The 25,508-nt window shown below is 54.9% G+C and overlaps 1 protein-coding gene across 2 annotated transcripts in view; it reads left to right on the top strand.

Annotated features, from left to right (window-relative positions):
* NEK6 (NIMA related kinase 6) overlaps positions 1-25,508 on the top strand; it is an 87,029-nt gene that overhangs the window by 36,015 nt on the left and 25,506 nt on the right. For both annotated transcript variants that reach the window (XM_070379012.1, XM_070379011.1), the window contains 4 exons: positions 6,917-7,035; positions 16,549-16,689; positions 18,080-18,142; positions 21,467-21,577. In XM_070379012.1, coding sequence (XP_070235113.1) covers positions 6,946-7,035; positions 16,549-16,689; positions 18,080-18,142; positions 21,467-21,577 — 405 coding nt within the window. In that variant the 5' untranslated portion in view covers positions 6,917-6,945. The remainder of the gene's footprint in view (positions 1-6,916; positions 7,036-16,548; positions 16,690-18,079; positions 18,143-21,466; positions 21,578-25,508) is intronic.

Here is a 25,508-nt window from a genome sequence, read left to right as displayed (position 1 = left end):
GGAGGGTGTTTGCTTTGGCAAATCACGTTTTCCCTTGGAGCCTTGGTTTCCTCATCTGCAAAATGGACCTGGTGGCACCACTTGGGATTCCTGGAAGATGTCAAATTACGCGGCCTGCGGAGGCATTGCTGTGGGTGCTGGCTGACGCTGAAGCTGGTCTGGCCTTGACCTCCCCAGTGGCCAGCCTGTGAACTGCTTGGCCTCCTGCTGGGCTTCAGAGTCCATCTGTGTAGGGGTGTGTTGGGCCATGCGGGCCTGTGGTGCCTCTCCTCCCTCTGCCACCCCAGCAGTGGGCACCTTTCCTAAGCTTGCATGGCCAGCATGGAGCTTGCTGGACCAGCAGAGCTAGCCCCTTGTGCCCGTTCTGGGGTCAGGCCACTCCTTCTGTGTATGTAGGAGGGTGGGGAGTCACCAGGTTGGCTTCTTGCTTTGGAAAAATGACTTGTGAAGCTTTTCACTCAGCTGGCAGGAATAGAGAGGGGCCTTCCCCAGAGAATGGGCAGAGGGTACGGCGTCCAGCTGAGACCGGGCCTCTGGGGTTGTCGGTGAGGTTCTTCTAAGGGTGTGGCAGCCTCTCAGCCTGGGAGCCACACAGGTCTTCACCAGCTCCACCCCCAAACCTGGGGTAGTGACGACCCTGCCCCTGTGGACACACCAAGAACGTGGCTCTGCATAAAGCCTGTGACCTGATTGCATACACGTGTGCACATGCACGCACACGTGCAGAGAAGGGCAAGTGGACACTCGCTGTTCCCACTTCAGGGCTAAGGAGCATGGTGAGGTGTAGACAGATACTGGCACCCCCACGACCCTGGCACACTCAGGCCTCCAATCCTGGCCCAAGCTGGGTCTTTGGTCTGAGCCTTCCTGGTGTCCTGGGTCGTTTTTCCTGGGAGGATAAAGCCTCAGTGAGCCACCATCGTCCACAAAGTGTGGTATTTGGCAGGAGGCGATGGAGGGACATGACTTTGCCCTAGAGGAAGTTTTAGAAATTGGGAGACAAGCGCCAGGCGACAGTGGTGGTCAGAAAGTCCTCTTGGGGAGCCTAGGAGCCCAGCCTGGAAGCCAATCCCTTCCAGGAAGTGCCCAGACTAAACCCACTCACCCACCTCCTTAGGGTCACACCCAACATTAGTAAGAGCCCTGCCAAAGGCCAGGGCCAGGAGAGCTTGTCAGGGGATTTGCAAAAGCAGCTCCAGGTCTTGTAAACGCTGAGGAGGGTGTTTGCTCCAGAGTCACCCCAAAGAAGCCATGCAGTGGAGTAAAGAGATCATGATCTGGGGTCTAGCATCCCAGCTCTGTCTTTTACTGGCTGTGTGACCCTGGGCAAGTCCCTGCCCCTCTCTGAGCCCCAGTTCCCATGTCTGTCGCATGGAGTCAGGCCCTCCTCCACTGTCCGGAGGTGGTTAGTGGAAACGATGCTGGTAGCAGCTGAAGCCTCAGCGGACCCTCCTCTGTCCTGAGGCGTTTACATCTGTTAGTGCAGTTAATTCTCAGTGACCCTCAAAGGTAGATCTTAGCCCCATTTTCCAAATGAAGGATTAAAGGCAGCCAAGCCAAGATTTGAACCCAAGGCAGGTTGGGCTCCCAAACAGGCCCTGGGCCTTCCCCACCGAGCTCATCCCCATCCAGTCCCCGGGCACCTGGGGGACAGGCATATGTGTGAACCCAGGCTGGAGAGCCCTGGAAGTGCAGGGCTCTCACTCCCTGCAGAAGAAAGGCCCTCTGTGAGGTGGCGCTCAGTGTGGCCTGCGGCTCCGGGTCTCACATTCCACAGATTTTTGGCCCCTGACTTGGGCTTGGCAGCCTGGGCCCCATTGTTCTGCGACTTGGCAGGAGCCATGAGACAGGCAGCTCCTGGAGGTGCCCTGTGTGCAGAGTCCTTACCCTGCTCTTTGCGTCTCATCCCTTTGCCTTGATCTTTCTGCAGCTGAACCCCCTAACAAGGGGTTTCTGGCAGGAATTTCCAGGGGTATGAAAAAAAGTGAAAGTGTTAGTCGCTCAGTCGTGTCCAACTCTGCGACCCCATAGACTGTAGCCCGCCAGGCTTCTCTGTCCATGGAATGCTCCAGACAAGAACACTGGAGTGGGCCTCCATCCCTTCTCCGGGGGATCTTCCCGACCCAGGGATTGAACCCCGCTCTCCTGCATTGCAGGCGGACTCTTTACTGTCTGAGCCACCAGGTAAGCCCTGAGATATAGCCACACAGGATGCAGATCCACTGAAATCCATCACCCTGGAAAACCCTAAGAGGCAGAGGCTGTCTTGAGCCTGGGTGGTGCTTTGGAGGCAGAGTAGGGTTCAGAGCGTTCTTCTGTAGCTTATTCCCAACATGGTATTTTGTGTTCGCTCTCTGAGCCTGAGTCTCCGCCTGTAAAATGGGTCTTTCGACAGCCCAGGCTAAGTGGAAGAGATCTGGCACTGGATGCCTTGGAGAGAACCTTCACTTCCTTGCTTCCTCTCCATCCCTCCCCCTCTGTCTCCGTCCTCTCTGTGTGGTTCTCTCTGGCACTTGGGGGTGCTGTGACTTGCAGACTCCTTTCCTGGAACAAAGGCCCTTCCTCCTCACAGGGGCATGAGCTGCAGCCAGTTCTATTAGGTTCTGGACAGAACCATTCTTAGGAACAGGAAGTTACCCCAGGGGGTTGGCAGACCAGGCATGCGGATGGCAGTACTGCATCCGCTCGGTGCCATCCCGAAGAGAGAGAGCTCTGGGGTCCGTGTGGGGGAATGGCCCCTCATGGCCCACCACCCCCGGGATCACCCCTGCCCACTCAGCACCGCCCCGTTTGTGAATTGGGGGGCGGGAGTTGTTCTGTGGGGACTGCTGGAAAGGAAGATGATGTTCTGCTGGTAAAGGCCTTGGGGGTGCAGAACCAGGGGTTTGGGGCAAAGATGCTGTCACAGGTCTGCACCCTGGCTCTGCTACATGTGATCTGGGCAAATCTCTTAACCACCCTGGGCCTCAGTGTCCTTGTCTGTTAAGTGGAACAGTAACAGAATCTGTCTCGTGGAGGTGATGTTAAGAGATGATGGGCTAATGGAGGTGAAGGGTATGTGGGCCCCAGCGTGATAAGGACACTCAGTTCAGTTCAGTTGCTCGGTCATGTCTGACTCTTTGCGATCCCATGGACCGCAGCACACCAGGCTTCCCTGTCCATCACCAACTCCCGGACTTCACTCAAACTCATGTCCATCGCTTAAGTGATGCCATCCAACCACCTCATCCTCTGTCTCCACCTTCTCTTCCTGCCTTCAGTCTTTCCCAGCATCAGGGTCTTTTCCAATGAGTTGGTTCTTCACATCAGGTGGCCGAAGTATTGGAGTTTCAGCTTCACCATCAGTCCTTCTAATGAATATTCAGGACTGATTTCCTTTAGGATTGACTGGTTGGATCTCCTTGCAGTCCAAGGGACTCTCAAGAGTCTTCTCCAATACCACAGTTCAAAAGCATCAATTCTTCGGTGCTCAGCTTTATTTTTACTCTTTTTGTTTATATTTTTACCTGTTGCTGCACATGGGCTTTCTCTAGTTGTGGCACGTGGGGGCTACTCTCTAGCTGTGGTGAGCAGGCTTCTCGTTGCAGTGGCTTCTCGTTGTGGGAGCAGGGGCACAGGCTCAGTAGATGTGGCACGTGGGCTCAGTTGCCCCGCAGCATGTGGAATCTTCCTGGACCAGAGATCGAACACGTGCCCCCTGCACTGGCAGGCGGATTCTTAACCACTGGACCACCAGGGAATTCCTATTACTGTTACTTCTGATGAGCCCAGGGCCCCTTACTTTTGGGGCCTGTGTGAGAAACGGGGTGAACTCCTGAGAGCCTGCAGACCACCTCTGGATACAGGTGTTAGATGATCGCTACATGGGGACGTGGGAGGTGACGTTGACAAATACCTCCTAGGTCTCTGCCCAATGTGACTTGCCCAAAGTCCCAGCTGGGGAGTGACAGAGCCAAGCTATAAACCTAGGCCCGCTGGCCCCAGGAGGCTGAGTGGGGCAGGACATGGGAACTAGAGATGGCTGCGTTGTGGTTTCTAACCCACGTAGTCTCTGAGCAGGTAGGCAGGTGAGCGAGTCACGCGCGGACCTGGCCTGTGGGCCGCACCTGGTGCCTTCCGAGATAAAGACAGAACCTTCTTGCTGAAGACAGTTCTCCTCCAGCCTCCCCCCAGAGGTCTCCCTAAGGGCGGAGGACGGTGAACATGTCACCCCGAGGGGTCTAGGGGTGCAGCCTGAAGCAGCTGCAGAGCCTGCAGGAGTCTCCGGTTTTATCTTAAAATTCATGCGCATTTTACATTTTGTTCCCTCTGTATCCAGCTTATTGTCGCACACATTTCCCTCCTGAGTAACAGCACTGCCCGGGGAAGCTGCTCGTGTTTATCTGTTTATCCCGGGGCTTTTCGTACCCAGGTCCTCACTGTGTCACCCAGGGCAAGGGGGTGGGGGGGTGTGCACTCCAGTGCAGAAGCCCAGGCACAGATGGTTGGGAGGTGCTGAGAGGCTGGGGGCCCATCTGCACTTCAGGAATCCTCCTCAGAGGCCCTTGTGGAGGAGGAGACCCAGAGGTCCAGGCGGAGGGAAGCCTGGGCTGGGCCAGAGGCAGGGGGAAGGGGGTGGGAGAGACTTCAGAAGTACAGGCACACCCTGTAATACCCTCTGAGGGACTCTCATTAGAGAGATGAGCAGAGAGCGATATCGAGAGATCCACCTCTGTCTACACATACACATTAGGATGAAGATCATAAAATGCCATGAAAATGAAAACTGATAATGTTTGTCACTCAGTCATGTCCAACTCTTTGTGACCCCATGGACTCTAGCCCGCCAGGCTTCTCTGTCCTTGGAATTCTCCAGGCAAGAATACTGGAGTGGGTTGCCATTCCCTCCTCCAGGGGAATCTTCCCGAGCCAGAGATTAAGCCTAGGTCTACCTCATTGCAGGCAGAATCTTTACCATCTGAGCCACCAGGGAAGCCCCAAATTACCATGTGTGGGGGTCAAAACTGGTGACTTCACAGGGAGGAGAGCATCGGGCCAGGCCATACTGGGCAGGGGGTCTCAGCACCCGAGACTTCCTGCTTGGCTGAGGTGGGCACCACCTATGGACAGTGCCCTGCCCCACGTGGCCTCGCTTCCTGCCATCTACTAAGAGAGGGGTGCGAGGGAGGAGCTGGGCCTGTCCTGGGGACACAGGAAGGTTGGGCACTGGACAGCACTGTGCACATTCTAGGGAGGCTCTTGGAGGGCAGAGCCAGGGAGGCCAAGAGTCAAGGTCAGCGGGTGATTCAGGGCTTGGTGGCCACACTTTGACAGGTGTCATAGTCATCTCGGAGCCTGGGAGGGCTGGCTTGTTGACTGCCAGAAAAAACTACAGTGGGGAGAAAGGAAGAGCAACATGTGACCAGGTCTGCAGGGCTCTGACTGTGCCAACCTCAGTTGTGAGGGGGGTGGGTTCGGTGTGGGTTCCTTCCCGCTGCCCAGACCACCCCCTTCACGTGGGGCATGTGTGCACTCAGGAGACACGTGCAGCCAGGCTTGCCGACCCCCTGGACCAGAAGCCTGTCAGCTTGGACTTCGACTGGTGGGGATGGCCAGGGATGACCAAGTTACACATAGGTGGCGATAGGCAAGGTCCGTTCAGAGAGAAAGATGGTGTCCGGGTTCGGGTTCTCCAGAAGTGGATGCTGAGACGAGGCCATGTGGGCGAAATCATGAGGGAGTAGGGGAGCAGACAAGCAGGGGGTGTTATTTTAGACCAGCTCACCCCGCTTGGGTGTCTACAGCTCAGAGTTGTCCTGACCAGGGGCTTGCACACTCGCCCCTTGGCCACTGATTCCTGGGGATGGGGACTCCAGCACTTTAGAGGGTGTAAACAGTGCTGCTCCAGTAGCCTGGCCAGTCCTTCCGGGTTCTGTTTGGAGTGGGTCAAGGGAGAGGTGCCCGTGGGAATGCCAGGGCCATGCCTGGTGGAAGGAGCAGCAGCCTAGTTGGGGGTGCTCGTCACTTGCCTGCTCTGCACCCCATCTTCCAGGTGTCCCGTGGGAGCCCCGGCCTGGCCCTGGACACTGCGTTAGGTGCTGCAGAAATGCTGGTGCTTGAGTGGAGGGCTTTCCTCCTGAGGAGGAAAAGGGGCTGTACAGCCTCTTCTGTGTGCCTGGGCCTGGGTCCTACCCAGGCCATGCCTGTCTGCTGGGAGTGATACTGAGATGGCCTTCAGCTCAGGCCTGGGCACACGACAGGTGCTTCATCACGGACAGCTACTGCGGTTACTATGGCAACTGGTGGCTGGCATCCTTGCCTCTCCTCTCTGAGGGGGCTTCTGATGTGGCTACACCAGCCCTGGAGGTTGAGGGAGCTGCTCCCGTGTGCCGAGGGCTCTGCCTCTGCCTGGAGGTTTGTACAGGACTGTGAGTGGGACCCTCGGCCTTCCCGGTGTCTGGAGTGCCAGGGCCCAGCAAGGATGGGGACGGGCGGTCCTTCTTGATTTGAGACTTGCAGTCTGACTCAGGGTCGGTCTCTCTTGGCCACTAAGTTGCCAACGGGGATTGTATGGGGTGAGGATGGAGGTCAGGCCTGGGGGACAGTGATGTGGAAAGAACAGGCTATGGAGTCTGGCCCATGTGGTGTTGAATATGGTGCCTCTCTTGCTGGCTGGCAGGCCACCTTTGGGCTTTTCCCGGCTCAGAGCCTGCTTCCACCTCTATCCAGCGGGGCTGATCCTAGCAGCCTGGTCGGGACAGCGTGATGGAGGGAGGTGTGTCACGCAGGCTGTCACGCCCCAGCGCTGCCACTTCCGAGCCACATCACCATGGGCAAGTTACCCGACAGCTCAGCCCCTCAGCCTGCACATCTGTAAAAGGGGGCAAGTGAAGGTGCACAGGCCTGTGTGTAAGAAAGCCCTCATTTTCTGTTGCAGCCCGTGCCCTCGCGAGGCTGGCATGCAGGATGGCAGGACAGCCCAGCCACATGCCCCATGGAGGGAACCCAAACAACCTCTGCCACACCCTGGGGCCCGCGCACCCTCCTGACCCACAGGTAAGCCCTTCTCCATCATTTGCAGTGCATCGGAGAGTCTGGGAGGATCACTGATCCCTGAGGCTGCTTCATCCCGGCCACAGGAGGAAGCCCCTCAGCAACCCCCAGACACCTTGAAGGCTTCCCGTTATGGAGGCAGAGTCACTGCCTGATTGTTCAGTCCTCCACCTGTCAGCCACACTCACAGATGCCCTCTGGGCTGGGACGCCTGGCATTGGACCTGCCCCTGGGGTTTCCATGTGAACGGAAGGGCTTTATTTCAGAGGGATCAACGCTGGTTAGAAGGACAGACGTAGAGGGAGTCCTGGAGGCCTGGGCAGAGTGAGGGGCGCAGGGGAACAGGCGGGGCGCACCTGGGATCAGAATGTGCTTCCTGACTGAGCCGGGCTCCTCCTTTCTGGTCTCAGCTGTGCTCTGGCTCTCCCTACGGGGAGGGGAGCCTCTTTGTCTGGAGGCAGCAGAGTTTCAGGGACACTGGTTCCCTTCCACCTGCCCCACCTACCCTCTGTGTAGAACTTTGGAGAGCCAGGCAGCCTTTCGCAGCTTTTCAGAAAGTGGCTTCTGGGATTCTGGGCTGCCCGCACACCCCACACCTTTCACGTTGCACCTTTCCCTAGGGTGCCCTCCTCGACTCCTCCAGGCCTCAGTCCAAATGCCGCTGCCCCTGAGGAGCCTTCCTGTTCCCCTCCCTGCTCTGTGCTGCGCCCAGACCTGTGCACAGGCGCTGGGTCAGGGCCACGATCGCATGTACTGGAACACTGCCTCTCAGGTCTGCCTCCCTTCGTAGACAGAATCTCCTGGGTGGGGCTTCACCTGCCAAGTTCGTGAGCTGCATGCATCCACCCAGGACACGGTCGTGTGCTAACAGAGCCAGGTCTGCTTTTAGGGAGCACACAGCCTCACGGGAGAGAAAGACAAGAAAGAAAGCAGAAGAAACTGGGGGCCATGGAACTCCAACAAGGCATGTGGTCTAAACTAGGGAACCAGAGAGGCCTCCTGGAGGAAGTGGCTTGCAGAGACCTAAAAGGGGGACAAAGAGCTTGGCTGGACAGACTGGCCAGTGCCAGATGCTGTTGGGTGCTGTGGGCAGCCTGGAGTGATGAAAAGTAATTGTTGAGGGTTGGCTTTTGTCCCAGGCCTATGAGACCTAAATCAGGAGGAGATTCAGAGAGAGCCACCTTCCTGAGTCTTGTTAGGATTGTCACAGCTTCTAACTGCCTAGTTTTGTTGGAAGACTCCAGGTGGACTGGTGTTTGACCTTCTTGGGCAGGGTTGCCATGTACAGTTGTACAGGTTCTGCACTGCCCAAAGGTGCCTGGCCAAGGCAGCAAGGTGAGTCTGAAGTCCTTCTCCTGTACCTGAGCTCTTATTCCGCTGTGCTTCCTGGTGTGAGACTAATCAGCCCAAGGAAAGGTGCACCTCTGTAGATTCACAGAGGTGACGTGTGAAGTACAAACTGCATGTGTGTGCACACAGGAGGTCCACAGGCAACCGTGCTGCTCATCCTCCCATCCCAGGCACCGGCTGGGATGTAGGGGCCCATTTTCTCAGTGAAATGTGAGGAGGCAGGTCCCAGAAAGCTGGGAAGCCCATAGACACTGCTGGTCCAGGGTCCACCAGGACACTTCCCCAGTGGCTGGGGGCAGCGGGCCTCCTCGGGTAATGTAGCAATTTGTCACATTAAGTCATTCACTAACAATTGAGTCCCCCTTGATTAATCTCCCAGAATTAGCCAGTTGCATTTTGAGCAATTAGGGTTAATTACAGCCTCATTTGGCAGAGCAGAGAGGCCTGTAATTATTTCATGAACAAGGCGAGGAGGTGGTGGGCTGCGGTGGCAGCACCGTCCGGGTGTCTCTTTGCACATGTTGGAGTGGGTAATGACGTAGTTAAGTGTAATTAGATATGATTACTCAGCATTGGCAAGCGGCTGGCGGGAAAGGTGCCCCCGGTCCACCAGTATCTGGCCAGGTCTGCGGAACTGGGGCGCAGCCACATTGACGCTGGGGCTGCTGCAGGGTGGGGCTGGAATGAAAAAAGTCAAGCACTCTGTCTCCCCTCATCTCATAGAGCACTGGTCTTTAAACACTGTCTGGGGAGAGATCATGGCTTGAATCTTGTCTGTTTCAGGACATAGAAACACCTCAAATTGATGGCACAGGCATTTTCCTTTATGGCAGGAGGCACTGCTGTTTCCCTGAAGTCACCTTAGAGAAAAGAGCCAGACTGCATGATGGCAAGAATGCTGTGCTCTGGACCAGGCAGGATGTGGTTCCTCACTCTATTCCCTCACTAGCCAGGTGACATTGGGTAAATGACCTCTCTGAGCCTCAGTTTCTTCTTCTGTAAAATGGGGCCACAGAGTGAGATGATATGTTTTAAACACCCAACATGGTATTCAGCATTGTGGGTGTTAAGGAAATGGTATGTGATTGATCTTACTCTTATATTCTAAAAATCATTTTAGTTTTCACAGCTCAACAGCCCAGGGCTGGAAATATCCCCAGTGTAGAAAAAACAATTTAGTTAGCATGCAAACTCTGACTTTTGTTAACCTTCTGTGTCCAAGGCTAGTGGTTTGTTCATCTGAAGGAGCTTTCTAGCTCTGGGTGCTGTCAGCCTATGAAAATAAGTTTGCTGAACCGGGTAGAATTTTATGTGAAATTCATATAGACTTGGAGAAGCTGAACATGCTTGCTTTTATGGAGGTTTCAAACGAATGAATGAATGGAGTTGAGAAACAGCTTAAAATGCCCCTTTGGTTTATGATTTTTACCGGTTTGCTTCAGAGCATTTTCATCAGGAAAGAAATGCAAGGCTGAGCTGACCCATTAAGAACCATATGAATTTCCAAGAAGGAGAAAGGTGTTCTTGTCTGAGAAAGCCTCAGTTAATGTGTCTTCCATTCTGGAAAGTCTTTGCAAACCTGCTTGGGACATGCCAAGTTCAGTTATATTCGTCACTGTTCGGAGAGAGGAATGTGCGTATGTTCAGGGGATGGGGACAGCTGTCACTAGTTCCGCATGGCACCACAATCTTCATGAAAATCTTCCTAAAGCAATAGTGGTAGATAAGATTTAATGATCAAATATTAATGGCCATTAAAATTCAAGAAGTGTTTGCCAAGTGTTATAAATTCAGCGAGTGCTTGTCTCCTTTCTGCCTTGGGTCTGCTGGGGAGCCCTTCACATAAGTAGATAAAGACCGTGTAGAGGAAAGGCTCCCAGGGAGGGATGAACTGATGCAGAGGGAGCCTGGAGAATGGGGTGGCTTGTTTTGCCCCAGGGATCAGGGTTGATAAGGAAAGCTCTAGAAAGGAGATGACATGTGGGCTGATGTTGATCAGGAGTTTGGGGTATGACAGGGAGAGGCGATGTTCAGGAAGAAGAAAGAACCCAAGCTGAAGGTGCAGGATCAATCGGGTTAGATAAGCATTTAAATACCTGTGCTTAGGTAAAGTAGCACAGCAGATGCTTATGAAAGGTCTGGAATCCACGCTGTCATTTGGCACTGTACCTGCAGCAAACAGGAAGCCTGTTATGGATTTAAATTGACAAGGGGTTGGGGTTTTTTAAATTTTTTTTTATTTTTTAAGGGGTTGGGGTTTTAGGTCCCTGGTAGCTGGTCATGAGTCAGGTGAAAATAGGAGGTCACATGATGCTTTGACCTTAAATGGGCTGGACACGAGGAGGGAAGATTCCAGAGACTTCCAGCAGTAACTGAAGGGATGAGGGGGAGAAGGAGGTCGAGGACGTGGCCAGCCTGCTGGCGTGGGAGCTGATGCTTTTCATGGTTTGTTTCCCTTCAAGTCTTTGCTTGTTAGTTGTTGGAGCCGGTTCCAAATTCTCTCATCCGTGTGTTTAAGCTCAGCCTTCCCAGAGCTTGGTTTGTGAGGCTCGTCCTGGGGGCGCCGCCACAGCCGAGATGATGTTAGGTTTTGTCATCAGGCGTCTAGATGTTCAGGCTTCTTGCTCACCGTTCCCATGAGCCGATGGCACAGAGCTGAGTGTAGACAGACTTCCAAGTTGAGACAGTCTTGGTGGTGGTTGTACCTACATTGCAATGCCTGGCACTTACCTCATTCCATCCTCCTACCAAGCCAGAGGAGGAGATCTTATTTAAAACTCCTCTCTGCAGGGGAGGAAATCGAGATGTGTGGTAAGTTGTCCGTCTTGCTACCGAAGGGAAAGCCAGCAGTGACTCCAAGTCTGGTGGCCACACAGAGCCCTTCTCGCCACTCGGGCTGCAGGAGGGGAGGCTGGCTTCAGGTACGAAATTAGCCAGACCATGAAGAGCTGAGTGGGTCTGGCCTCATAAAGAGTCTGACAATATGGACTCTCTGTAAATCGCGCCCTTCTTTTGTGCCAGGCAGATTTAAAACACATCGCTGTATACACATACACTGAATCCATTAGAAGTTCCCGGCACACAATGTCAGATGTCTTTAAAGGTGAAGTTCGTTTACAGGAAATGTCATTCTGATGAAGTGTGCTTTTTAAAATCGTAGAAGCGGTTGCCTTAAAATTAATGATGCATTGCAAATATCAGGGAAAAAAGACCCATCCAGTGTAAAGATGATTAAAATTCAGGTCAGAAGTCTGACTTAGTCAGGCTAAATTTTTTAATGAGATTTCAGAAAATTAATTGGGCGGATGCATTTTTATTCTTTTAATATGTGATTTTATGCTCCTGTTTTTTTTTTTAAAGGATTTGTCGATGGCTGAGGCTTACCGTGGTTCAAACATTTTAAACTCAAATTAACACAGGGTGAAGGGTGTTTGTGGCCTAATTTGATCTGACTTGGGAAAGAGAGCTAGGTTTCACCAAGCTTTCTGGGGTGGCGGTATCCTGGAGTGGCCCAAGACACCAGGTCCCCCTGCTGTTTGTCTGATGTTGTCCTCCCATCTCTTGGGAGACTGGGGTCCGGGCTAGAAGTGACTCAGGACCTTGGCCATGTCCTTGACTCGTGACCCCACCAGATTCCTCCTGCTGCCCAAGGAGTTGTTCCCAGGGGTTCCTCCTCTCTGAGATCATTAGTGCCCCCTCTCAGGCCCACTGCCACCTCCCTGTCCCTCCACCCCATCTCTTCTACCTTTGGGGGAGAACTAAGGGGCTCCCACCATGGGGAAGGGGGATGAATAGTCAGAAATGGCCTCTGGTGCCCACAGCACAGCCTAGAAAGGGGGGCAAGCCTGTCATCTAGTTCTTTGTCCTTGGCAAACAGCTCTGAGTGACTGATGGAAGGACAGTCAAGTCAGAGGCTGCAGGTACATCCATCTCACCCCTTTACTGTAGCCAGAGGATGTCGGGTAAATGACCTCTCTGAGCCTCAGTTTCCTCATATGTGAAATGGGGCTATGAAGACCTATTTAAGTGAGATGGTGTACTTTAAACACCCAGCACCATGGGTGCTAAGGAAACGGGATGTCATTGATCTTGGTCTTGCATTTTAAAATACATTTTACTTTTTATAGCAAGAGAATCCGGAGCTAGGAATATGCTTAGCGCATATTGGAATGGGAATGCAAGTGGTATTGATAACGCCAGCTGACAGTTCCCTGTTTATTCCCTGGGCCAGACTCCCACCTGGCTGGGCACTGTGCACACCCTGCCTTTGTTTCTCCCCAGCCCCTGGGAAGTCTGCATTCCTCCAGACATTCTGCAGTGCCAAACCAACAGTAATAATAGCAACAAACATGATAATAACACCAAATATGCAGCATTTCCTTAGTATCGGGCCCTCTTCTAAGTGTTCACTCATTAATTATTTAACCCCCAACAGCCCTCCGGAGGGTTGTTGGACAACCCTCATCTCACTTAAATAAGTCTTCATAGCCCCATTTCACAGATGAAGAAACTGAGGCTCAGAGAGGTCATTTACCTGACATCCTCTGGCTACAGCAAAGGGGTGAGGTGGACATACCTGCAGCCTCTGAGTTGACTGTCCTTCCATCAGTCACCCAGGGCTGTTTGCCAAGGACAAAGAACTAGATGACGGTTGGACAGATGATGGTTGTCCAACAGATCCCAGCTGGACAGATGAGGAAACTGAGGCCCAGAGGGCTTGCTAGGAAGTAGCAGAGCCAGGACTTGAACCCAGGCCTCCAGGCCCCAGTGTCAGCATTTCGGCAGACTGGGCCAGAGTGGCAGTCACCTCTCTGCTACCCTGGGCCCTGGGGTTGTGTGTATTTTCCCTAGGAGGCAGAGTGGGGTCCCCGATGTAATGGGACAGTATTAGATCAGCCATTTTCAGAAAGGCCGTCAGGAGGGGTGACTGTCGGCCCCGCCGTCGTGTGGGCTGTTTGGGGCCAGCCCTGTCTTTGCCCAGCAGCTTAGAGCTCCCAGACCCTCTTCTCCTGGAGGTCCTGGGGCTGGGTTTCTAACATCCCCATCATGGCCCACCTCTCTCCCCTGCAGGAACTTGCCGGGGGCCCACCCAGGAGGTAGGTGGCAGCAGGAAGAGGCCTGGCCTTTGGGGGCAAGAACTCAGTTCAGCTGTTCCTTTTCTGCTCTGAGTCCCTGAGTTAAATTGGGGTCAGGACTCTGCTGGCTCAGGCAGCTGCACCCCCAGAAGCCCTGCGTCCCGTAGTGACCCCTGCCTGAGCAGGGGTCCCCTCAGGGACAAGGCCCTGTCCTGACCCCAGTGGGGGTGGCAGCAGCCCCCAAGCCCCCTCATGCTGCACTGCCCCCTGGGTAACCTGCCCCCTCCTGGAGCCTTCCTCTAATTAGGTTGGATGGGTTGTGATAGGAAATGCAAATCTGGGTCATCGCATATTCAGAAGTGCAGGGCCGTCAGCCAGGCTGGCTGGGAGGTCCCTATCCTTTGGGAGCTTTCAGCCGTGGAGCTGGACCACATGGCCTCTGGGGAATGTCCTTAAGGTGGGTAGAAAGTGCCAGGGACTCTGGCCACTCATCACTCTGCGTTGGTAGAAGTAGGACCCTTAGAGAGCACGCCCTCCAGACCCTCACTGTCCCTAGGGAAACAGGTGGGGCAGAGAGACCCTGCCCCATGTCGCCGGACAGCGTGCCTGGCTTTCCGTCATCTGGGAGTTCAAGTCCCAGCTCCCATTGCCTGGCTGTGCCTCAGTGTCCTTAATCATAAAGTGGGACCGATAAGCCTTGTTTTACAAGCTGTTAGGGGACTTCAGTCGTTAAACCTGTCTCATCACCTAGGACACCAGCAGATGCATGGTCGGTGCCGAACACACGAGATGGCGTGGCGCTATTGTCCTGACCACGTGTGGTTCCTCCAGGGGCCCAGAGCGTTGCCTTCTGGGGGGCGTGGTTTCAGCTGTGCCCACAGAAGTGACAGTGGCCGGGTCACAGAGTCCCTCCTGCTCCCGGCTGTTTTGAGCGCATTTCGTTGTGTCCTTTGACACACATGCCCAGGCACCTGCTTGGCAGGTCAGAGCCCCAGTTCAGGGGGCACAGAGGGGACTAAGGTGGAGGCCCATGGTGGGGGCACAGGTGGGGCTCAGGAGGCTGAAGCTGGGAGGCCTGACTAGTCACAGGGTCTTGACAGGAAAGCAGAGTTGGGTGGTAACATGTACAGGGTGAAGGGAGTATCCTGTCCTGGTTCAAATCCCCGGTGTTACTCGCGGTAGGGTCTGGAGCCTCCCCTCTGAGCCTGTTTCCTGAATGGAGTCGCAGTGACGTCTGCTCACAGGGTCCCAGGAAGCTACACGCACAGTGCCTGGCACATAGTACATGCTTAGTAAACGCATGCTGCTCCTCTTAGGTGGACACTGGGTGTGCAGGTAGGTCCATTGCTGAGACTAAAGAACTTACCTGGCAGAGTCTAGCAGGTGGTGGGCGAGAGCACCATCTTCCTCCTCCACCAGCCTACCCCCCTGCTCAGGTCCCCAGGCAGAATGTCTTAAAATCTCCCATCAGGGGAGGTAATTATGCCTGGAGACTTGAGTCAGGGTGGGCCCAGCGATTGCAAGCTGCAAAGCTGAGTTCCATCTCTCAGTCCTGGCAACAAGATGCCCGTTAGGGTTTCCTTGGTGCAGAGCTGGGCCATGGCAGGTGCAGAGGTGGGGAGTAGCCGCTCAGGCTCCAACCCCAACCTCCTCATTCCTGCCCCGCCCAAGCCTGTCCGTAACATGGCTGCAACCGCTAAGCACTTACTGTGTGCATGGCTTAGCAATCTTGCCGAATTCTTGTAGCCACCCTACTTCTTTTACCCTACGGACAGGAAACCGAGGCTCAGGGTGGCTTGTGTAACCACCAAGGTCACCAACCAGTGACCCAGGCTGATGGGCTCCACAGCCAGTCACACGGGGGTTCCCAGGGCTCCTCCAGGAATGACTGGTCTGCTCTTGGCATTCCTGGTGGGGAGAGTTCCAGAACACAGCACAGGGGAACTCCTGACATTCGGCCTCTCAGAGGCTCTGGCCAAACTCTGGAGGAGGCATTTCCACTTCTGAAAATACAGCGGCTTGCCCTGCTGTGGGTGGGGGGTGGACCCTCAGGCTTTCTTGCCCCACCCCTGTTCCCCTGAAGGAACTCTGCACACCTTTCTGCACACCTACTGTGTGCAACTCATCCAGCAGCAACAGAGACCCCATCTTCATGTCACCACCCAGTGGGGAGGGTCCTCAGTGGGGGTGATCCTCCACCTGAGAGTGGGGGTGTAGCAGGAGGGAGGGCCCACCCTGCCAGGCTGTCGTGGGGCCTCCTCTGCCCTTCCCCCCCGCCCGCTTCCAGGGCCCAGCAGTGGCTCCCCCTCCTCTCCTCTTCCTGAGACCACCTTTGCAGGTGTGTTTTGGGCAGAGGGCGGACCTGGCCACTGTGCCTCACCTGTTTGGCTCCATCCTGGGCAGGTCCTGCAGCTTAATCATTGCCTTCAGCACTGACCCCTGGAGGGTCATCACGGTGCCCAGATTCTTCATGTTGCCATAAAGGGGACAGTTTATCCAAAGAATGGGCTCCGAGTGTCAGGCTGCGGGTTTAACCTGCGTGTTCCCATCTCTGTGGTGGGAAAGCTACCCCGGGAGGGGAGGTTGCTGCTTCGTGGGGTGACTTGAAGGGTAAGGGTTGGGGGTGTGTCCTGGAGCCCTGGGGCCGACAGGACCCCGCAGAACCTCCCTCCCCTTGGCGGTGTGGCTTTGCTAGTTGCTGCCTTAGATGTTTATTGCACCTGCTCTGCTGGCCGGCTCCAGCAGGGACAGAAAGCATTCAGGAGTGACCAAGGCAGATGAGGCCCTGGTCCTCGAGAGTGGAGACAGAAACGAACAAAGAACAAGTGATCCGATACTGAGGGATGGAGACAAGTGTGTGAAGGAGCCCAGATCTGCAGAGGGGCATCGTCGGGATCAAAGGGAGCTGGTGTGGAGAGTGCCAAGGGGCGAAAGGGGCTTTGATAGTAAGGGGGCGATCAGGGTCCCTCCACCCTGAAAGGCTGTTGCCAGGGCTGGGGAAGGGGTAGCACCCACCCCCAAACCCCGCCCCAGGTCTCAGCCGTCCACTCTGCCTGGCTGGTCACTGATGCCCTCTGTCCTTCCCCTCCAGAGGCACCCCAACGCCCTGTCTTTTCGCTGCTCACTGGCCGACTTCCAGATTGAGAAGAAGATTGGCCGAGGGCAGTTCAGCGAGGTGTACAAGGCCACCTGCTTGCTGGACAGGAAGACAGTGGCTCTGAAGAAGGTGCAGGTGAGCCAACAGCGCCGTGGGGTCAGAACCACACGGCAGGAGCCGGCTGGTGTCTGAACACTGTGGCCCTGGGCTAGTCCTGCCTCTCCCCTGCAAAAAACCCGGGAAACTGGCACTCTCCTCACTCATGGGGCTGTGGGAGAATCAGGCGGCCTTGTCTTTGCGAAAACTCTCTGTGAACCATAAAGGAAAACAAGGATGAGCACATGCTGAGTGCCTGCTGTATACTGCGTTATGCTGGAGCTCACAGAATCTTGACAGCAGCTCTGTGGATTGGGGATTTATCACCCCATTTTTCGGAGGAGGAAAACTGCAGACACGTGAATAACTTACCAGGGCTGGTGGGGGAAGCTAAGTGGGAGCTGAGGCTCAGATCTGCAGCCAACTGACCCTCTCTGGTAGCTCTGGGCTACTGCCTGACCTCTGAGTCCCTTCTAATCGAAGGAGTGGGGTCAGGCAGATGCGTTCTATGCAGCAAAGCCCAAGGAGGAAGCTGCTCGTGAGAGCCTTTGGGCCCCTCTGAATGGCTCTTTTCTGCAGGAAATGGCCTTGAGTCCTCCAGCAGGGCTTCCACAGCCCCTCGACTTGCTCATTTACCTTAAAGAATGAGATTAACTGGCTGGGCAGAGGACGCTCAGGAGAGGGAAGGCAGTTCAGACACAGTGACGAGGTGGAGAGATGGGCGAGGAAGCCCCGCCTGAAGCCGGACAGTGTGATTCTGTCCTTGTGGATCTGGGTGCTGCACACGTGGCCTGGGATGGTCGGAGGGGACACAGGCTCCTCGGTTCAGAAAAGGCCCATGTTCTGCACTTTGTCTGCCAGGGATGGGCTCACATGGTTCTCTCTGTGTTGGTTTTTAGTGCTGGGATGGGTTCTGCGGGCGGGCAGCTGTAGTGTCGCCTTCCGGTTTGTTCCTATAAGTTAGGATGTGCTGGGAGGACCCACATGGAGTGAACACGGCCTGGGGGGCATCAGGGGGTGCATGCTATACCCCTTCTTCAAACTTGGTCCACATGACTGCCCAGTGAGGTCAGGCTGTTGGCCCCATTTATAGACGCGAAGACTCAGGCTCCAAGGGTGTTTCCTGTCCTACCCCTTACCGGTGCATGAACTTAGCAAGTCACAGGACTTCTCTGGACCTCAGTCTCCTCCTCTGTAAGTTGGCCAGCATTAACCCCCACCTCATAGGAGCTGCTGAGATGATTGAGTGGGAATTGGTCAGCACAGTGCCTGGCACGTGATGGGCACCCAGTTATCTGAACCATTGTTCTTACAGGGTTCCCGCTGCAAGGAGGCGTGAGAACCCAGACTGGGGTCCCGGGCCTTGTGCTCCCTCTGGGGCTCTGGGTGCTGGTTTTAACCACTCTTTCTCTGTCTTCTCTCTCTCAAGATATTTGAGATGATGGACGCCAAGGCCAGGCAGGACTGTGTCAAGGAGATTGGCCTCCTGAAGGTGAGTGCCCTGGGCCGAGCAGGAGCCCCACGCTTCCTTAGGCCAGGCTGGGCCATGTCGTGACCATCACAGCCCCTTAGCCCTTTAAATTCAGAAACGACGTACTTTGGAGGAGGGCAGCGGCTGGTTTGTCCTCCTGTGGCTGAGTGGGGACCCGCCTCGCCTCTGCCCAGTCCTCGCGGCGCCCCCAGACTGGCTGTCCTTGACCCTTGCGGATCTGGATGTGGCGGCCGTGGACCAGGCTGTTGGGGAAGGAGCGGAGGTGGGTGTTGGGTCCGACTGCGGTTTGTCTGTCTCTGTCTCCCTGTCGGTCTCATCCCATCTTTGCGCTCAGCCTCGTGCCCTTGTATTTCCATGCGGTGGCACGCACGTCTGAATATTCAGCCAGGTGCGTTCTCTTCTTCTCTCCCGTTCTCGTGCTCCCTCCAGGAGATGCTCTGTGCCAGGGAGACAGAGCCGAGCCAGTCTGGGGCACTGGGCAGAATTAACAGCCGAGCACGGGTCCCCGGGTTCTGAGAGCTAGAGGAGCTCGGGGCCCCTGAGGTGTCCACCTGTTGGACTCTAGCCAGGCCTCCAACAGGGAGGAGGCAGGATGCACAACTGGGGATGGGTCCCCCGGGAGTAGCTGATGTGCCTGCCCCTCTGTGAGCAGAAGTCCTTGGTTCCACCGGAGCTGCACAGGGTTGTGTGAAGGACAGACCTGCAGGGCCCGTCCAGGGCGAGGGGTGGTGGTGGTGGATGGTGTCTATGGTCATCCTTTCCCCCTTCCTGCTGGATTCCCCTCTGGTCTCCTGAGAGTCAGAGATGACAGAACTTTCTGGACTAGACCTATTTCCCTGGTCTAGGGGTGGCTCTCCCTGGGCTCTGCCCTCCTCCCCTGAATCTCAGGTTCAGGATTCCACCTGAGAATTAGGAGGTGATGGAGGAGAAGAAAAGGGATGGGCTTTGGAGGCCCGGGATCCTGGATTCAAATGCTGATGTCTTCGTTTACAAGCTGTGCGGCCTTAAGCGTATGACTTAACCTCCCTGAGCCTCAGTTTGCCCATCAGCCCAATGGTGAGAATGCCGGCCTTACAGGATATGGGCAGATAGAGAGAATTAAATAAAATAGTATCGGGGGAGTTCCCTGCTGGCCTAGTGGTTAGGATTCCAGGATTTCATTTCCGTGGCCTGGATTCAGTCTCTGGTTAAGGAACTGAGATCCTGCAAGCAGCGTGGCATGGCCAAAAAATAAATCAATGAAAAATTTTTAAAAATAAAGTAGTGTCTGAAGAGGGCCTGGCACAGGAGAGCACACAGTCAGCACTGACTTGGTGTCCTCTGTCCCCACATAGAGAGAGAGCTTGCTTGGCAGCTTCCTGTAAAGTGGGCTACTGGTACAGTCAACCATGGCACCCTCCCCCGCCACCCCACCGCCCAGGGATTCCCAGGCAGGAGGGAGAACAGACAGGCGGCAGATGGTGACCTTCGGGTGATGCTGGCAGACCCAAGGGCGCTGGGGAAATCGTGCAGGGCCCAGGGCCTGGTCTCAGAATCTGGAAGGCTGAGACAAGCCTGCTGCAGGAGCCCTGACAGCATGGATGGGCGTGCAGATCATGGTGGACTTGAATGCCACATTCAGGATGTGAGACTTGAACGTGGGGACAAGAAGGGGGCCCAGCAGTGGCTGAGCGCGAGGTGTCGTGGCCATATGGGAGTTGTGGATGCTCGCAGGGGTGGCCCTTGGCTGTGATGGGTCCCAAGGGGGAGGCTAGAGGCTTGTAGGGAGGTATCCTTAACTCCAGCCATCACAGGTCCTAAAATACTCTTCAGATAACATTTTGAAAGTTTTACTAAATGATTAACTTTGGACCCAGTTGTGATCCCTGAAACTGATTCCCCAGCCCTGGGGAGTGGCTGTCTGGATCACACACCCCTGTCGCCCTACTCGTGGCCAAGAACACATGTGTGCTGCTCACATGAGTAAGGGATTGTACACGTGTGCACACCAAGCCAGCCTGTTTGGTTCTTGGGCTCAGAACTGAGTGACCACAGCCTCTTCGGTGAGGCTGCCCCAGGTGACATGACCTGGGCCTGCCTGGTGTGGGGTCTCTGACCCTCCCCCAGGCTGCATTGCCACTGAGCGTGGTCAGCTGCGGGCTTTGCAGGCAGATACGTCCCTTGCTCACTAGCTCTGGGGCCGTGGGTAAGCTGCTGACCACTTGGGGCCTTGGTTTTCTCATCTGTCTAAGGGGTTGATGACGAGAATGCTGTCTTCAGAGGTGTTGTCGTGGAATTAGTGAGAAGATGCATTGGAAGGACTCAGTGTAGCATCTGGTCAGAGGCAGCCCCCGTTGCCATGGTTATAACCTCTGCCACCAGGCCAGCCCCTTTGCAGAACGTGACCCACCTCTCCAGCCTGCCTGTGGGAAGTCAACAGGAGGTGCCAGGGCACGGGATGTTTCCTACAATGCAGAAAGAAGCGCGGTCCTCAGAGGGGCCACTGCGCGGCATCGTTCATGCTGTTCGCGCCAGGACCAGTGAGAGGCTGCCAGGCGGGGCAGGACAGTGACGCACAGCATAGATACGTGCCCCTCACGCCGCACCTTCTGGGCCTTTGGGAAAATGTGCTTTCAAGTGGCCTCTGGGTGGGACCCCCGCTGGACCGGCTGACCTTACTGTGGCGGAATATTTGAGTCCCTCTGCCTTCCCTAGATCCTGGAGTCATTTCAGTATAGTTTCAGTTATAAGGAATGCCAGGGTCTCCTGTCAGCCAAGCAGGGGCTGACTTCCGGCCAGTGGGGGTGCGGTCCTGTCCAGCAATCACACAGGCCACGGTGATCAGGCCAGAATCAGGGCTTCATTACTGAGCACCGTGCTCAGGGCAGCTCTCACACCAGGAATGATGTTTTCTCAAGATTTCACAAAGGGTGGGTCAGAAACTGAGAAAGTGGGAAGGAAGAAGGAAGGAGGTGGACACTTCCAAGTATTCCAGGACCACTGAGTACAGAGGTGGAGTGGTGGGGGTCTGGCCCTACCCTGGAGGGGCCTGGGTGGATGTGATGATGAAGAGGAGGGAGAAAAGGGTCATTTCCACAGTGTCTGTTGAGTCTTAGCTGCGAGTGGTCACCATGTAGATATTTCAGGGGTATCAGCCTGTGTAATTTTCACAGCTTCTCTGCAAAAGATTATGCCCATTTTACAAAGGGGACACTGAGGCTCAGGGATGCAAAATGGCTTTCCCCGTGTCACCCAGGTCTGCAGGCCATTCCCCCCAGATACTCGCCTCTCCAACTGTATCATCTCTCACTGGCTCCATCTCCCTCTTTTTCTCTGTTTGGGCAGCAACTGAACCATCCAAACATCATCAAGTATTTGGATTCATTCATCGAGGACAATGAACTGAACATTGTGCTGGAGCTGGCGGACGCGGGCGACCTATCACAGATGATCAAGGTGAGGGTGCCTGGCGGGAGAGCTGGGTCTCGGGGTGCTGCCCAGGTCAGGTGCCCCCCCACCTCAGCCCAGATCCCCCAGTGCTCTGGTCTCAGGTAGAGGCAGCTGCTCAAGGACACTCGCCCCCCGTCCCCCCTTGCTGATGCCCAGAGGCCTCAGTTATGGTCCCATCCACACTTGCTGGGAGAGGGTCAGCCACGGGCAGAAAAGACCCATCTGGGGTCCCTCACCACCCCAGCCCACCCATGGGCTCATGGCCACTTTTGCCTCGCAGAAGGGATGGGGCATAACCCCCTGTAGGTCAGACCCCAGGTCTCAGAATCTGGGAAAGTGTCTTCTGCCTCATTTTATAGACGGGAAAACTAAGCCCAGAGAGGTTGGAAGAGTTACCTGAGGATCCCCAGCAGCATGGGCACAGACCCGTGCCAGTGACCCAGGTCTCTGCTTCCAGTGGCCCTCCGGTGGCATCATCCCCAGGGGACCTTCCTGAGCCCCTCAGCCCTTGTGAGACATCTTCCTTCCCATATAATGGCCGAGGTCAGGGATCTCAGAGATTTTGAGCAACCTGCCAAGTCCCACAGGCAGCCCCCAGACTGCCCGTTCACCTCCCCCCCGCCCCGCCTTGAGCCCAGAACTGGGTCCGCCTGAGCCTGGACACGGGGACCTTCACAGCTCCACCGATGGGGCACCCACTGCAGGCCACAGCCGTGCTGCGTGTATGCCTCACTCACTGAGTCCACACTACCCTTAAATAGTGAGGCTCAGAGAGGTTTTGTCACCTGCGTGGGGTAGCACAGTCTCTAAGTGGGATCCCTGGGCCAGCACGCTCAGCTCCACTCACCCCGCCTCCTTCAAGGTCGTCGCTCCCCGGCTGGCTGGACCCTCATCCACAGACCGTGTTGGTGGGCCTGCATCACTCCTCCCCCGAGCCCAGTCTGTCCCTAAGCTGGGCTGGGCCATGCCCGAGCCCCCACCCTGCTCTGTCTTTCCCACCAGGCACTGGGGATTGAATGATTGCTCGGTGCCTGCTCTTCTGAAATTTGGCTCCTAGGAATAGGGGCATTTCTGGGAAGCAGCATTACTTGAGCTGTTATCACCTGCTTTTATACTTTCATTGACATATTTTTTTTTTTTTTTTTTTAAATTTTTGACTTGGTCTATTTTAACATTTTGCAATTTCACAACATTTGAAGAAAAACTTTTATTTAGTACCTTTTTTTTTTTTGTTTATCTCTGTCTTTATTTTTTTTATTTTTTTTTTTATTTTATTTTTTTTTACCATGGGTATGTTAGTTATTTTCTATTCATCCCACTTGCATAATATCTAAGACAGAACTATGTCATACCATATTCTTTTTTTTTTTCTGAAAAATTTCACAATATAATGTTGATAGTTTACAGAAGAAATTAAGAAAAGAGAATAGTTTCTAATGTTTATCCATGTATTGACTGTTCGTAGTGCACTCCTTCCTGTATTTCCCAGTATTGTTTTGATATTATCATCATTCCTTTATCATTTTTATAGCTCTTTTCTCCTTAGCTTTCATTTCTCTGAAGGTGTTTTCACTCCATTTCAAAAGATACTTTCAATGAATATCTATTACAGAATTGACAGCTTTAATTTTCAGCACTTTATTTATTTTTGCTTTAATGCCTTTTATTGCCATACCTCATTTTACTGTGCTTTGCTTTAGTGAGCTTTATAGATACATGTTTTTGTTTTTTTTTTCTTGTTAATTTTCTTTTAGTTGATTTTCCATAAGTGTGAGTGGGGTATTAAAGTCTCCCACTATGTTTATTGATCTGCTGGCTGGCTCCTTTTATTGTGTTATTGTTAATTTCTCAGAGAGCTTGCCTTACATACTGTTGGGTGGATATGTTGACATATTAATGGGTTTGCAGGGATGTTAATCTCCACGCAGATCCCTGGTGGAAACAGATGTGCTGTTTCACATCTCACTTCTCCCCCGCTCCCCCCACTCTTTTTCTCCTTCCTGTGTCGTTCTCTCCCTGAACACCATGCATCCAGACCTGCTCTGTGCCCACCCCCATGCTGCTGGCCTAGGCGCGGCCCTCAGAGAGCTTGCCTTCTGATGGGAGAGCAGAGCTGTGAACGAGCAGTCATGAGCAGCAGTGAACAAGCCAAGTTCAGGGTCTGTGGGAGCCAGGGAAGGCTTCCTGGAGGAAGTGACACGTTAGCAGGGAAGGCTTCCTGGAGGAGGTGGCATGTTAGCAGATACCCGAGGGGAGACCTGCAGCCTAGAGGCAGAGCAGCTTGTGCCAGAGCCCAGAGGGATGGAAGCCCAGGGTCCACAAAGCACTTTTGTCTGGTCAGGGTGCTGCACCCTGTCAGCCCCTGTGGCCCTCAGACCCCCTCACAGCCTCTCAGCTCATGGAGGGGGCTGGAGTCAGACAATGGGGAGTTGGGGGTGCTGGGGAAATTATAGATCCCTCCCCTTCCTGAACCTCAGTTTCCACCGCTGTTGTGGGGGCCTCATCGGGGAGGGCTGCGTGGGAGCTGCAGGGCCTGGATGCAAGCTCCTTCCAGCCAGAAGAGACAGGAGGGAGGCATGGTGGCATCCAGCATCCTTTGTACCTGGCCTGGGGTGGTGCCTCCCCTCACCCCGGCTTCCCCTGGGCCAACCCTGACTCAGGGTTCAAGTCGGTTATTCACACCCTTGGTTTCTGGGGCGGTGGCCCAGCTTCCAGGTGCTTCAGGCCCTTCTGTCTCAGGAGCCCTCCTCCTCACATGGCCTGGCACCTCCCTCCCTCTGTCAAGGGCCCCTCACCCTCCCCTTCCCCTGCTGAGTTTGTGGCCCTGCAGGCAGAGCAGCTCAGACAGGCAAGGCAGGGCAGTAGGAAGACCCCGGGCCCAGGGTCAGACACACCTGCGGGATGACCTGGGCAGCTCCCTGTACCTCAGTTTCCCATCTGTAATGGACCCAGCATAGTGCTCAGGGCCTGGGAGCAGCTGTTTCTCCGGCCTTTCCTTCTCTCTAGCTGCCTCTGGCTTTTGGAGGGAACAGGGGCCTAGGCAGGGCTCAGCCTGGGGCCACACTGAGTCCTGGCCTGACAGGGAGGCGGCTGGCCAGCAGACCCTCTGTCCCAAAGGCCCCCAGCCTCCAGAGCCAAGCAGCACCGCCATGGCCACGTGCCGGCGTTATTTACGATGGATGGTGAAGCCGGAGCTGCTGCCACCCCAGAACCCACCAGAGACTCCGCGCCTTCCCGCTAAATGTCACCCGTACCAATAGGACGTGACATTTAGAAAATCACCATGCACAGCCGCGCACGTCCCCATTTAAATGCTATAATGAGGATTAGCTAACATTAGGGTACAAATAACACCGCAGTGCGGCCCACTGTGGAGGCCTGAGGTGGTCCTGGGGGAGCTCTGTGCCGGGAGCCAGGGGCAGCTGACTCATGAGGTCCCCTCCCAGAATGGAGCCTTAGAAGAGCCTCATGGGGCTTTAGAGCCAGTCCAGGGGCTTCCCACTATGACTGTCCCAAGGTTGGAGGTGTCCACGTCTGGTTCCAGCTCTGCCGCCCCTGCTGGATGACCCTGGGCAAGTTCCTGAACCTCTCTGACCTTGGGCCTTCATCAGGTGGTTACTGGTACCATTAGAAGTGGGTAAAGAGCTTGGGCTTCCCAGGTTGAGCTGTTGTAACTCTGCCCCTTACTGCTCCCGTGCGGCCCTCAGTTTCCCCATCTGTGAGATGGGTGCAGCCATCACTGTGGGGCTCAGCACAGAGGCTGCACATGGCAGGTGCTTAGCAGAGGTTAGCTCGGGTCCCACCTCCTGCCTCAGGCTGCGAGTGTCCTGGGTCTTCCCTGTGCCGGTCTGGCTGCCAAGTCTTCACCTCTGGCTGCTTTGGGAAAAGATGGTTGCTCTAAGTGAACAGAAACTAGGTTCCAAATGACGGGTGTGTG

The sequence above is a fragment of the Bos mutus genome, chromosome 11 (assembly GCF_027580195.1).
Source record: "Bos mutus isolate GX-2022 chromosome 11, NWIPB_WYAK_1.1, whole genome shotgun sequence".
Taxonomy (NCBI): Eukaryota; Metazoa; Chordata; class Mammalia; order Artiodactyla; family Bovidae; genus Bos; species Bos mutus.
The sequence above is the reverse complement of the archived record's forward strand: the minus strand, read 5'-3'. Positions and strand labels throughout refer to the sequence as shown.